Source organism: Ciconia boyciana, chromosome 1, assembly GCF_034638445.1.
Source record: "Ciconia boyciana chromosome 1, ASM3463844v1, whole genome shotgun sequence".
NCBI classification, from domain to species: domain Eukaryota; kingdom Metazoa; phylum Chordata; class Aves; order Ciconiiformes; family Ciconiidae; genus Ciconia; species Ciconia boyciana.
Genome location: NC_132934.1, coordinates 189,187,970 through 189,200,882, shown reverse-complemented (window position 1 = coordinate 189,200,882; position 12,913 = coordinate 189,187,970). Strand labels below are relative to the sequence as shown.

Below are 12,913 nucleotides of genomic sequence, written 5' to 3'. Positions count from 1 at the left end.
TTAGTGATGGGTTTTAAATCAACAGATGCAAAAAGGGTTTCCAGTAAAATTTCCTGCCACTTAACAAATGCATTTGCAAATTCTTCATGAGTCATGTATCAAATGCAAAGAAAGGACAGAAAACGGAAGTTGCAACTTTCACTAGACATTGTAGAACACAGAACAGTAGAAAACATTATGGTATAACTTTTAGTTATCATGAAATGAAGAAAGAAACTGACTTTCTTTCCTGATGACTGAGAATCTGCCCAACTGTTTCTGAAAATTCTCTTTTTTCTTTTTTAAAATAAACACTACTACTATCAGTTCCACTTTAGACAATATTCTTAAATCAGCAGTTTGCCTTTTTTTTTTTAAAAAGGACACCGACAGCATATATGATGTTTTTCCCTTAAGAAGACTAACAAACTCCCACAAATTCATTTATTTGAAGAAATTCTTTTCTTGTTTTCCAGTTTTAATCTTGCTTGGCAGGAGAAAAAGAGACAACATTTAATGAAAAAGGATCCCCAAAAGAACATTTAAGCTCATATCTGACTCAAAATTTTGCATCATTACAGAATAAGCTTGACAGCACAGCTTGATAGTCTTATTTTTGGGGAAGGCAGAACAAGTAACTGAGTCTCAACTATCTTTGAAAGGTCATGGTGATTAGGGGAGGTTCCCAAGGACTGGAAGAAAGCAAATGTCATTGCAATCTTCAAAAAAGGGCAAGGAGGAGGATCCAGGGAGCTACAGGCCAGTCAACATCGCCTTCAGCTCTGGGAAGATGAGCAACCAAATCTTGCTAGAAGCCATTTCCAAACACATTAAAGATAAAAAGGTGATTGGGAGTAGTCAGTATGGATTCACAAAGTGGAAATCATGCCTGACAAATCTGGATGGCCTTCTACAATGAAATTACTAGCTTGGTGAATGAGGGGAGAGCAGTAGATACTGTTTATCATGACTATAGCAAGGCTTTTGATACCATCTTGCATAACATCCTCACAGAAACTGATGAGGTATACTGAGGTGGACTGAAAACTGGCTCAAAGGGTTGTGATCAGCAGTGCAAAGTCCAGCAGGAGGCCATTCACTAGTCATCTACCTCAGTGGTTGATACTGGGACAGATAATGTTTACTATCTTCTTTAAAGACCTGGATGACAGGACAGAGTGCACCATCAACAAGCTTGCAAGTGATACAAAGTTGGGTGGAGCGGCTGATGCACTAGATGGCTGTACTGCCATCCACAGGCACCTTGACAAGCAGAAGAAATGGGCCAGCAGGAATCTCATGAAGCTCAACACAGGGAAATGCAAAGACCTGTACCTGAGGAAGAATAATCCTATGCACCAGTGCACACTGGGGGCTGACTGGCTGGAAAGTAGCTTTTCAGAAAAGGAATGGCAGACAACAAGTTGCATGTGAATCAGCAAGGCACCCTCAAGTCAAAAGGCCAACAGCATCCTGGGTTGCATTAGGAAAAGCATTGCCAGCAGGTCAAGGGAGGTGATCCTTCCACCTACCCAGCACTGGTGAAACATCTGGAGTTCTGGGTCCAGTGCTGGGCTCCCCAATACACGAAAGACATGGACATACTGGAGAGTGTCCAGCAAAGGGCCACAGAGATGATGAAGGGACTGGATCATCTGACATGTGAGGAGAGGCTGAGAGAGCTGGGACTGTTCAGCCTGGAGAAGAGACATACCAGTGGAAATCTTATTATCAGTGTGCATGAATACCTGAAGGTGGGGGGAATAAACAAAACTGAGCCAGACTCTCCTCAGTGGTGCCTAGTGAAAGGACAAAAGGCCATGGGCACAAATTGAAATGCAAAAATTCCACTAAAATGTAAGAAATTATTTCACTGTAAGGGTGGGTTGAATACTGGGGAACAGACTGCCAGAGAGGCTGTGGAGTCCCTTATCCTTGGAAATACACAAAAGCCAACTGGACATGGTCCTGGGTGACCTGCTCTAGTTGACCCTGCTTTGAGCAGGAGAAAGCTGGACTGCATCATCTCCAGAGGTCCCTTCCAACCTCAAGGGTTTGTGATACATCTGTAAGAATTTTTAAACAACAATAGTAAAAAGAAAGAATATTCACAATTGGGTAAAGAAAAGGAATGGTGGTGGTTTGTTTAACTTTGCATATGCATGCTTTATTCTTTTTTGTTTGCAAGGCTTTAAAATTGAACTTTTCAAGGCAAAACATGTAACAAAACAATAACAGTTCTCCTCTTGCATGTTAGATTACTGCTTCTACACATCAGTATTTGAAAGAAGAATTGGAAGAGAAAGCAAGTTTGGATATTGTTTTTTCCCTTTTTTCTGGAATGTTCTGTCCATATATTCATCAAAAAAGATTTATCAGCTCCTTCTCTGTATTTAAGCTTCCCCTACATTGTGAAGATCTCACTGCAGCCCAAACCTTATCTCATGACCTGTTGCAATGCATTCTCCAGTCTCATTTTAGAGCTCTTTTCTGTGTTTTTACCCTACAAATTAATTTCTCTTTATGATAAATAATTGTTTCCTCTGCATAAAGATCAAGCATGGGAATGGCAGACTATAAAGGACTTCCCTATATCATCAAATCCAGTCTCTTGCTATCACAGGCAGTGATCTCTCAATCCATTCAGATACTTCAAACCACTTAATTTTTCACTCCGTTTCTCCCGTTGGAAGCTGCTCCAGAACTGTGCTTATCTGGGGCCTAAAATATTCTTCCTAGGTTAAAGATGTGGAGAATACATACATTTTTGCCAACAACTCTTCCTCACTGGAGCTGACCTTTCTCAAGTGTTCTGAAACCATAATCATAAGTTTTTCTATCACCTTGACTGGTTTTGTCTAAAAAAAAAAAAATTGGAAGAAGTGTCCAGGCAGACACTAACATACAAAAGCAAGTCCCACCATTCAAGATACCCGGTTGTAAGCAAGTGTCAGTCTAGAGTCATAGAGTTGTTAACTCATGTTGCGCCTAAGCTAGTAAGCTCTACCATAGGGGAAGGTTTATTAACCTTAACAAGGTCACATGGTAATGTAAATATATAGCTTCCAAATTAAGGCTCAAGCATGGCTAGACAGCTTGGTAGCTGTTTGGTCCCATCCTTCTACGAAGATGTTCTTTCACAAGACAGGTTTTCTGCTTCATACTCCTTACAAATCTCTTCTCTGCACCAGGTCTACCTTCACCTCTCAAACACATCCATGACCAAAGCTGCACAAAAATATTCCAGATGAAGGCTTACTATCTTTTATAGTGTCAATATGTCAATGGTATTGTTGTAAGAAAAAAAAAAAAATTGAAGTTTTCTTACCTGTTGTGCTCCATCCCCACTAACAATAGGGGAAGTTAGAAGAGGGATTTCACTACTTATAATCGAAGTGGTATCCAGTAATGGTGGATGTTCTGCCATCATTGATAGTACACTAATTCACAAGATCACCTGCAAAGAAAAAGTTACTCAAATGGTTAAACTATATAAATATTTCTGAATAATTACTCTTAAAAAACAGCCTCACATTAAAAAAAATTATTAAATTAGACACCTTTAGAAAGTATGTTTCCACAACATTCCAGCAATCATGTAAATTTGAAGATGTGTTTTGCCAGCTAGTACAAGCCTTATTTATACAGAGGGTAGGTTTAGACCCCCTCTAGCGGCTGAACCTTAGAAGAAGACACATCACAGCCTTGGAGCTAGCAAATCTCTTAACTTTGACTATAAACCAAGATTTTGACTAAGTTTGACTGGCACTGCTGACAAAACGCCCACAGGAAAAAATGGAGGAAAAAAAAGCACAGTTGCCTCGGAACTTACATATATGGTGTTCCTGTTTATATGAAACTGCTAAAAACCTGAGATCTACTAACAGGGACACTTTTGTTGGGGGTTGTGTTTGTTTGTTGGTATGGGTTGTTTTTTTTTTAAATCACCAACCCACTTTTTCTACTATTCTAACGAATGAGACACTTATTTTAGGAACAACTAGTTACTAGGAAATGTTCAAGTGAGACACAAATGAATAAAAACCCAAAATCTTCTGCACAATCTGACATTACTTTTAAAATGTATTAGACCCAGAATTAAAGCTGTGTCTTTTTGATAACCAGTGGCCCTTTAATAGCTTTACCAGCAGCTAAAATTGGGGGGGGGAAGGGGGGAAGAGGTCATGCCCACACACAAATTATAATCCTCATAACTATACTATGAAAAAGCCCTCGCTAGCACACACTGTAAAGTTACATGAAATCTGATGACAAGAAAAAAGCCACCCATGCAAGAGGCCCATGAAAGCAGTGATTCACTTCAACTCTGATGAGTGTCAAGTAACAGCGTAACAGAAAGCAAGATTCAGCCGAGCGTTCCTTTCAATTACATTAACAAGTCATAAGTAATGTGTTTCACGTTATTTTGCGTGTTAGTGCTATATGAAGACTGGATGGAAGAATTAAGACCAGAAAAGCTAAAGATTACCATTTTTCCATGCTGGAAATACGTATTACAAGTCTAATAAGCTGCTTTTGAAATTGTATTTCATTTTGCTAAAAAAAAAAAAAACCACTAGGTAATACTGGTTTAGTGTACTGGTCTTAACTCCATCCCAGCCAGACTCAGTACACTTACCTTTCAGAGGAAAAAAAAAAAAGATCAACAAGAAGTGAGAAATTGATATTTCTTAACAAAACAAAAAAGACAGATGGAAAGAATTCACTAGAGGTAAATGGTACATTCAGAATTCCCACAAATTAGTCACATTTTGCATCTGAAAACAGTGCTTAATGTCAAACATAGACATAAAGATTAAGCTGAGAATAAGCTTGTACAGTGTTTCTAAAGCAGAACGGCCTCTCTTAGCCAGTACTTACAGTGACCTGGTGAAAATAAGTAGGTACAATTTTAAAGTTACACAGCCTGACACTCAGTAACTTTACAGATTTTTAAAGTTTTGCCTTGATATCATCTGGCTAATGACACTCTCTACAAATACTCCTAAACTTCTAACACAGATACACTGTCTGCTCACAAACAGAGACGCTTACTAGTTACAGCATATAAAACTTACTTTTAATAAAGAGATATCAGATAAAATTTAAGGAGTGATAAAGTCAGCTTAATGACACTGACTTTGGTACCAAGTTCTAGAGATTATATTCGGTTAATTTAAAAGAGCTGCTGTTAGAGTTTACTACTTGGAAGCGTTCTCTAAAACTATCCCCATCCCACCCAACTGACTGCTTTTACTTGTTTGACCCTCTAAGGCAGATGTTGTATACCTGCTGTGGGTTGAAACCTGTAATACAATGCTGTCAGTACAAGAAGACTCACAGAACAAAGACTTCACATTTTCTAGAAAATGCATTAACAAAGCACTATAAGCCTCTTGTACAGCTATGCACATACAGTATGATTTAGCTATTCCCATGCTGAAGGTTGTCCTACTATAAAACTATGAACTTGGAAAAAAAGCATTCTGAAATTATTTTAGAGGTTTCATTTACTTTCCTGGTATACTCTGCAAAGATTTAAGGCGGGGGTGGGGGGAGGGGGGGGAATCGCTCTAGGTTAAAAGACACTGAAACCTAACAGTGATTACTTAAGAATTCATCGCCGCTTACGCCAAGTCATTTATACCTGCTTAGCCAGACTAATTAGTCTCCCAAGCAATGAGGAGAGAGTTTTATATTCCTACTTTACTTTAAAAGCTTTCCCACTCATCAAAAAATCCTCCAGGCTACAGTCAGTCCCCACCACCTCTGCAGGTGGCAGAGGGCTGATGAAAATTACTTGGATCATCTTTCAAGCTAGCAAGTTTGATGGTAAGCTTCCCAGGATATTATCCAATGACCATTTAACATAAAATGAAGGCACAGCCTGGAAACGGCTGTTAGAATCAAGGCATTCCTCCTCCCACAATAGCTACAACCAGGCTTGCTCTCATGCCATCTCTTGATCTTACAGCTCCAAAGATTTGGTGCTCCTATCTACAGTGTCACAGACAGAAAAGTAATTCCAATACTCCAAGCTATAACACAACAGACTCCCAGACAAAGCTGGCTTCAGTTTCCCCAGGTTTAAGTTGAATCCAGCTCATTATTCCCAAGCCACTATGCTAATGACTAGTCTCTTATATAAGAAAGCACTAACCTCCTTTATCACACACAATGACTTTTGACTGAATCCATAACTTATGACGCACGCAGTACTATCACCATTTATTAAGCATAAATCAAAACAAGTCTATCAAATTGGACACCAGTGAGAATTAAACATAACCCAAACTGACTCAAATACGACTGTCATAACAACTTGTTAAGACCTTCCAAGACAGGAGCAGCTCTGGGCATATGTAACATTTGGTCTCAGATTCATTCATTCTCTCGCACAGGTGTTCAATGATTTGATTTGTAGGAAAATTAGGTTCCCACAGGCACCTGTGTGTATAGGTGGGTAGTCCACCTTGGGCACACAGCCATCAGTGCCTCAACTGGGACACAGCTAAATTCTATGTCTGGATCCAAGTGTTTGATTTATTCTGGAGATGAAGCATGCTGCTCATCGATAAACCCTGACAGGAGGTAACAGGTATAGTGTTATTCCTGACACCCTCTACAACAATAATAAAAGTGCTACCTGTCAGACTGTGTAATCAATCTAAGGAAAAAATAAATCAATGCTTTCTTGACAATACAGTATTAGATTTCTCTACAATGCCACTGAACTAGTCTTGAAGACTAAAGGCTTAAACTTCACACCAATGTAGGGTCTACATTACACGTACCATCAAAAGCCTTTTCCCTATCAGTAGTCAAGAGGCAGCAATCTGTACAAGCCAGTGCGTGTAATCTGGCCAGACAGTAAGACATGGTACGTCCACCTGTTGCAGGTGCCTTTTTTTTTTTTAAGCTACGAGGACAAATAAAGACAGATAGGAATTTGAAAAGGGAGAAGTACTGTGTGGCAGAAGGAGAAGTCAGATAAAATGGACAAAAGGTTGGCAAAATGGTTGGCAAATTGACAAATGGCATCAAAAGAAGCAGAAATGCTCAATAAACATATCTTGGAAATAAATGCCATTACACCACATTTGATGAAAGGATATCAAATGGGCACAGACAGAGCTTTTAAATCAGCAGACCCAGACAGCTTGCATTCAAGACTTCTGGAAGAAGAGATCTACCTAGATCTTTGAAAAAGACTTGCAAATAACTTGAGTCCTGGGAAAGTCTCAGAGGTCTGGAAGAAAAGTAGAAGTCTTGCATTAAATACTCTGTTGTAAAAGGGCAAATGGGACAATCTAGGCCTGTTAGCCAACAGTGATTTGAGACCAAATAAAAGTTAATAGTTGATACTGGAAGTTATTTGTAAAGAATTAAAAGACAAGTATGATTGATGGAAAAAAGCTTATCCAATTAACTTGATGAGAATCTTCTGTCAACGGGTATTGCTGATAAAGGTACTAATAAGAGAACCTTATTTGGCATTATACAACATTTCTCTTCAACAAAAACACAGAACAGATATTACATGGAGTAAAACTGGATAGACAGCCCTTAAATATTAACAGTAAATACAGAGTTGTTGAGCATGTGAGTTTCCAATAGGAAGGGAAGGTATCAGTCCTTGGCTTCTCATTATAGAACATGTTGTTAACTCAGCTCTCAGGAGAAAAAAAAAGAAAAAAAAAGAGGAAGTCAGAAGGAAGTCTGGAAATGACAAACCATGACAGTGATAAGAGACAGAGTCATTTTACTCCACTAAAATGGCATGAATAGCTTAAAAAGCTAGGCATAACAAAAGGTTTTAATACATAAAGGTAAAGCTATTCTTTCTAAAACAAAAAAGAAAGAACTCAGTCCTGTGAAGGGTTGATGCTGAAAAGGATAGGATAATAGGAGTGAACAGCAAAACACAAGCTCCCCACAAGGCTGTATCAACAGGTGTACCTCCTTTAGCAACAAGGAGGATATTCTCCCTGCCTCTGGCTGCAAATAACTACAGTCTCTACTGGAATAACCTAACAAGCTTTGTCTCCAATTTGCTGACTTAAAATGGTTGATACCTGTTCAAAAGAGCAGTATGACTACAGCTTCTTGAAAATATCATTCCTTATTGAAAAATACTGAAAGCAAAGTATGTGCATACCATAATTTCAGCCTTACTCCACATAAAACTGCTCTGGATGATATAACTGTCTTCCAACTCCAGCTAGTTTCCCAATATACTCAGGATTTAGTGAGGTCTTGTAAAGGACACAAGAAAAGCAGCTTGCGTTTGAACAACAGGTAAGGCTCAGCCTGCAGAGCCACTACAAACAATTCACTAGCCTATTGTCAGATTTCCTGCACCACTGAAAACTAATGGATGCAGCAGCCTACAGAAGGGGTAAAATAATACATGGGATAAATCTAAGGATTTATTTAAGGCCAACTCACTACACCATTCTTGTGGACATATTAAAAGGGACCAGACAAGGAAGACAACATTAGATGAATAGACAGGTAATACACTGTTGCTAAGCACAGAAGCAGCTGAGAAGTAATTTTCTCCTGGTGGCACATTAAAGGCATGGTTATTTAGAAATCTATACTGACTCATGTACAGCAACAACTGCTGCATGAACAGCTATCTCATTTCTTGTCTTGCTACTGAATATACTGAACTAGTAGTAGACATTCAAAGTGTAATTCAGGATTGCTAACTCAGCTGACACTGTTCTTTCAGAATCTGCACTGAGTCTGTCCTAGGATGCAAGGGAAGTACAAGGTCTCCTGAGATTTCAACCAAGTTGGGTAGGTTAATGCTTTGTATGAGACTTAGGCAGCAAACTACCTATTCCCCACTACCCCCAACAGAACTGCTATTGATTTTCCTTATCATATGAATTTGAAAAGACTTTGATAGCCTTCAGAAAAATCTTTCAAAGCTGAAACAAAGGAAAGGCATATAATTTACTGGACATGATTTGTTTAGAGACTCCAGACTTATGCCTGAGGAACCATTAAGGAATGGATTACACTAACAAGCCAAAAGGCTAAATGATGTTAAGGCTCAAAGACTGAGTTCCACTCAATAGTTCAGTAAGCAAGTTTGCCTTCCTGAATTGTAACGACCATTTAACTCAATCCTTAAATGCCTTCAGATTTGGTTCTTTAATGTTTCTGTGGCATTACTCTCATGTTCTAAAGACATATACAACTATGCTTTTTACTCAGCCAATTGTTCATTAAAGGTTAAGGAATATTGTAAGGCTGAGATCATTGGGCAGTGCATTTCCTCTGCACATGCAAAGGATCAGCATTTCCATCTCCAAGAGACTAGCAGCTGATCTTAACGATAGTCTCTGAAAAACACATCAGCATTAAATCAGCTGGATCACCAAGGTAAAACAATGTGAGTCAGCACCACCCATCCTTGTAGCTACAAAGGCTAACAGCATACTGGGCTGTATTAGCAGAGAAGCACAGCCGATGGGCTGAAGGAGGAGATTATTCCCCACTACTCAGCATTCATAAGGTGGCACCTGGAACACCACATCCAGTTTTTCTCTTCCTAGCCACCTCCTCCTCCCCAATATAAGAGAGATGCCACAAAGACTGTTATTAGGCTTAGGCCCATGAAAGACAAGGAAAAGCTAAAGGCACTAGAGTAGCCAGGGGGTCACCTACTGGCTGGATCCCACTACCTGAAGGATGCTTGTCGAGAGCCTTAAATCAAAGTCTTCTTGTACTTCTATTGCCTGCTTCCAAGAAGTGGTGGACACATGCTGCACCACTGGAAATTCTGTCTGTCCATAAAGGGAAAAAAAGAAAGAAAAAAAAAAGACACACATCTTCACAATGAGAGTGGTGTAGCACTGGCATGGGTTGCCCTGAGAGGCTGCAAAAATCTCAATCCTGTAGATCAGTGGTCTCCAGAGTGGGGTGCATGAACCCCAGGGGGTGCACAAGACAATCCCTTAGGGTGTGGGAAGAAAATATTTTTATTTAACACTACAAAAATTATTTTTAAATAGTGTCTTTCATCTTTCTCATATTTTTTTGTGTATGCTTTATAGTGTATATACTATATCAGTAGAGTAGTATATGCATATAATTTAAAAATGTACATATATTGGAGGTGCACACTCAAAACATCTTTACTGATGGGATGCATGATCCAAAAAGTTTGGAGACCACTGCTGTAGAGAGTCAAAACCTGACCATGCAAGGTCCTGACAAAGGCCTGAAGGCGGCAATCTGCAAAGGCCCCCTCTGAGCGGAATTCTTCGATGAATGCCAGAGTATTAGTCAATCAAATACTACAGGTAATACCAAAGTTGAATGATTTTCAGTAAATCGGAACCCAGGGAGGGGACAGTAGTTTGTCGCCCGACCTCTGAAAAGCTGTCAGATTCTCAATTCAGAATTTCAAAGTAACAATGACAGTGCTAATCAAAACTCAAACTCACAGACTTAAGGTTCAAACTTTGGAAGACATACCCATAGCACTGTCCATAATAGAATTACTTTATACTCTGGCCTTTCTCCTAATAAAAGGAGGAAAGCTGCATTAGAGGATAATTACGAATTAAGAAGTTCTACTTTTGTATTAAGCACACAACACAAACAGGCTTTCTGTTTCAGTTGGGCTATATGCACTACTACAATAAATGTAGTGATAGCTAATAACAATGCTATGTACAAAAAAAACCTAAGAAGGGCTCCTTTCCCAGAGATTCACTGCTTCTGGTTATTGAGTTTGATACAAAATACAATTAATTGTTTTTCCCACAACTGGAGGACTTATAAGGCCACATTTTGCAGTGCTATCTCTGGGGCCTACTGAAGGAGAAATTTGCATTGCTGCTTTTTCCTCAGTTTTTGTGATTTACAGAGTGCTTCTTCTCTACCCTACCTACTTATTATCACAATACTTACAGCAACTTAACGGTCTTTCACGTCCTAATGCTGTCGAATCTGGTGACCAACAGATACAAACAGATTTATTATTACAGAGGGCTGTTCACAAGAGCCTTGATTCTATACAACACGAGGATGGAAGTTTAAGTGGGGACAAGACAAAAGTGCCTAACACAGAAAGGTGCAGCATAAGGAACAGGCTCAATGAAATCAATACTAAATGTTTCCAAACTGCATGTTGGTATTACATGAGAAGTGACAAAAACAGGGCCGTTCCATGATTTCTTTGTCAGTAGTGCAGCCTCATACATGCTTCAGCCTGTATCACATTACAGCTGCCAATTCGAGGTTGCCATAAGGTGTGTTTTCCCAGTAGGCTCGGTACAGCAGAGCAGGTGTGCATTCCTCCTTCACCCAGGTCCTCCTGCAGCTATGCTCCCCCAGGAACCACGGGCGAGGCCCATCCTCAGGTCCAGACAACTTCCAGTAAGAAGGAAAAGCTTCTCTGAGCAGGAGACAACACTTTCCAGGTTTTGCCAAAGACCAAGGAATGAACTTACAGAACCAAAAAAAACCATAAAACCATCGTCCAATCCTAATGCGTGAAATGCTTTGATTTTGCCTTCTGCAACATGAAAACAGCAGGTGCACTTTAAAAAGAAATATCTTTCAAACAGCTGAAGTAATAAAGCCCTGTTTTATTTAGATTAGAGCCTCACATCTGAGTGACTCTTCAAGAAGATGCAAGCTACTATTTAAACTTTTCCTGTGACTGAGGTGTTTATAAGTACTCACCATGTCCATTCTTTAGTGCCTACTGTGAGATAAATTTATTCTTTACTATTTCCTACAGTCCTTAAAAGATATCTCCTGCCTGCCAATTTGAGACTTGTAAAAATTACTATTGCAATTCCTTCCAGTCTATCAAATTGGTTATCCAGTTCAGAAATCATCAGGTAAGAGTGGACAAATACAAGTGCCCAAGACATACAAATATGCTAAAATGAGGAAAATTCTAGAAACAAAATACACCAATGCATCCCTAGGGTGAAGAGGAAAGAACAAAGCATATGCAACAGATGTTAGTCATGTCAGTTGATGCACTACTGGAAAAAGCTCAGATGCATTTCTACATCAGCTACATCACTGTATTAGAATATAATTACCCAGAGATCCGTAAGGTTGCAGCTGAGCTATTAAAGTTATGAAGCATGCTGAAGAGTTTTGTGTTTGCTTTTAAGAATCAGAATTGAGCAGAATGATTTTTATGTTTTTCCCCCCCATACATTTACCATATTTTCTAGCCACCCAGTTTCAGATGTGGCAATTACAGCATACTGGCTTTTGCTTTTTTCAGTTCTGAACTAGTTATTTCAATTAATATGCAATTTAAAAGATGTGCTTTGTTCTTAATAAATTATTTTTCCTCATTTAGAAAAGTGTTTCCTGGAAAACTTGATAGAGTATTTCCAGCAGAACAGCAAAGTGTTATTTTTTGGTAGAAGAAAGGTGTTTCATGGAACATTTCTATTTCACTGTAATTTGACAATCTCCTTTTAAGTAAAGTGAAACTGAAATGGCTATTCTCTTCAGTCCCGTTGTTCATAATACTAAAGCTGCAGATAGGCAATACATGAAAATTATAATAAAGTATAGTTTTGTAAAGTAAATCAACAAAGTCAAAGTCTGACAATCACTAGAAACTATAAATCGAAATAGTTAAAAATGAAGATATGCAAAATGTTTTAATAAGCACTGGAACTCCCTCTACAACCTCTACCATAAATATGGAAGTAGAGGTTGTAGAGGAATCTACAACCTCTACCATAAATATGGAAGTACCTCAACCATAGCTCACAAGTGGCATCGCAGACACTAAACAATTCTCCAAGAAGTCCGAGAAATACGATACAGATCTCTGTTCAAACTAAGTTACCACTGGAAGGTGAACATCAAAAGTTGTAAAATGAATAAAATACAGTTATGATGAAAATACTTATTCATGAGCAAATGCAAGTTG

General features: G+C 38.9%; 1 protein-coding gene across 6 annotated transcripts in view; it reads right to left on the bottom strand.

Annotated features, from left to right (window-relative positions):
• FNDC3A (fibronectin type III domain containing 3A) overlaps positions 1 to 12,913 on the bottom strand; it is a 129,678-nt gene that overhangs the window by 107,575 nt on the left and 9,190 nt on the right. For 5 of the 6 annotated variants that reach the window (XR_012040417.1, XM_072850228.1, XM_072850230.1 and 2 more), the window contains exon 2: positions 3,308 to 3,436. Coding sequence is in view for 4 of the 6 variants with exons in the window: in XM_072850228.1 (XP_072706329.1) it covers positions 3,308 to 3,409 (102 nt within the window). In the remaining 2 variants the exon portion in view is untranslated. Of the gene's footprint in view, positions 1 to 3,307; positions 3,437 to 12,913 lie in introns of those variants that run through there. The other variant, XM_072850232.1, reaches the window with a different exon arrangement.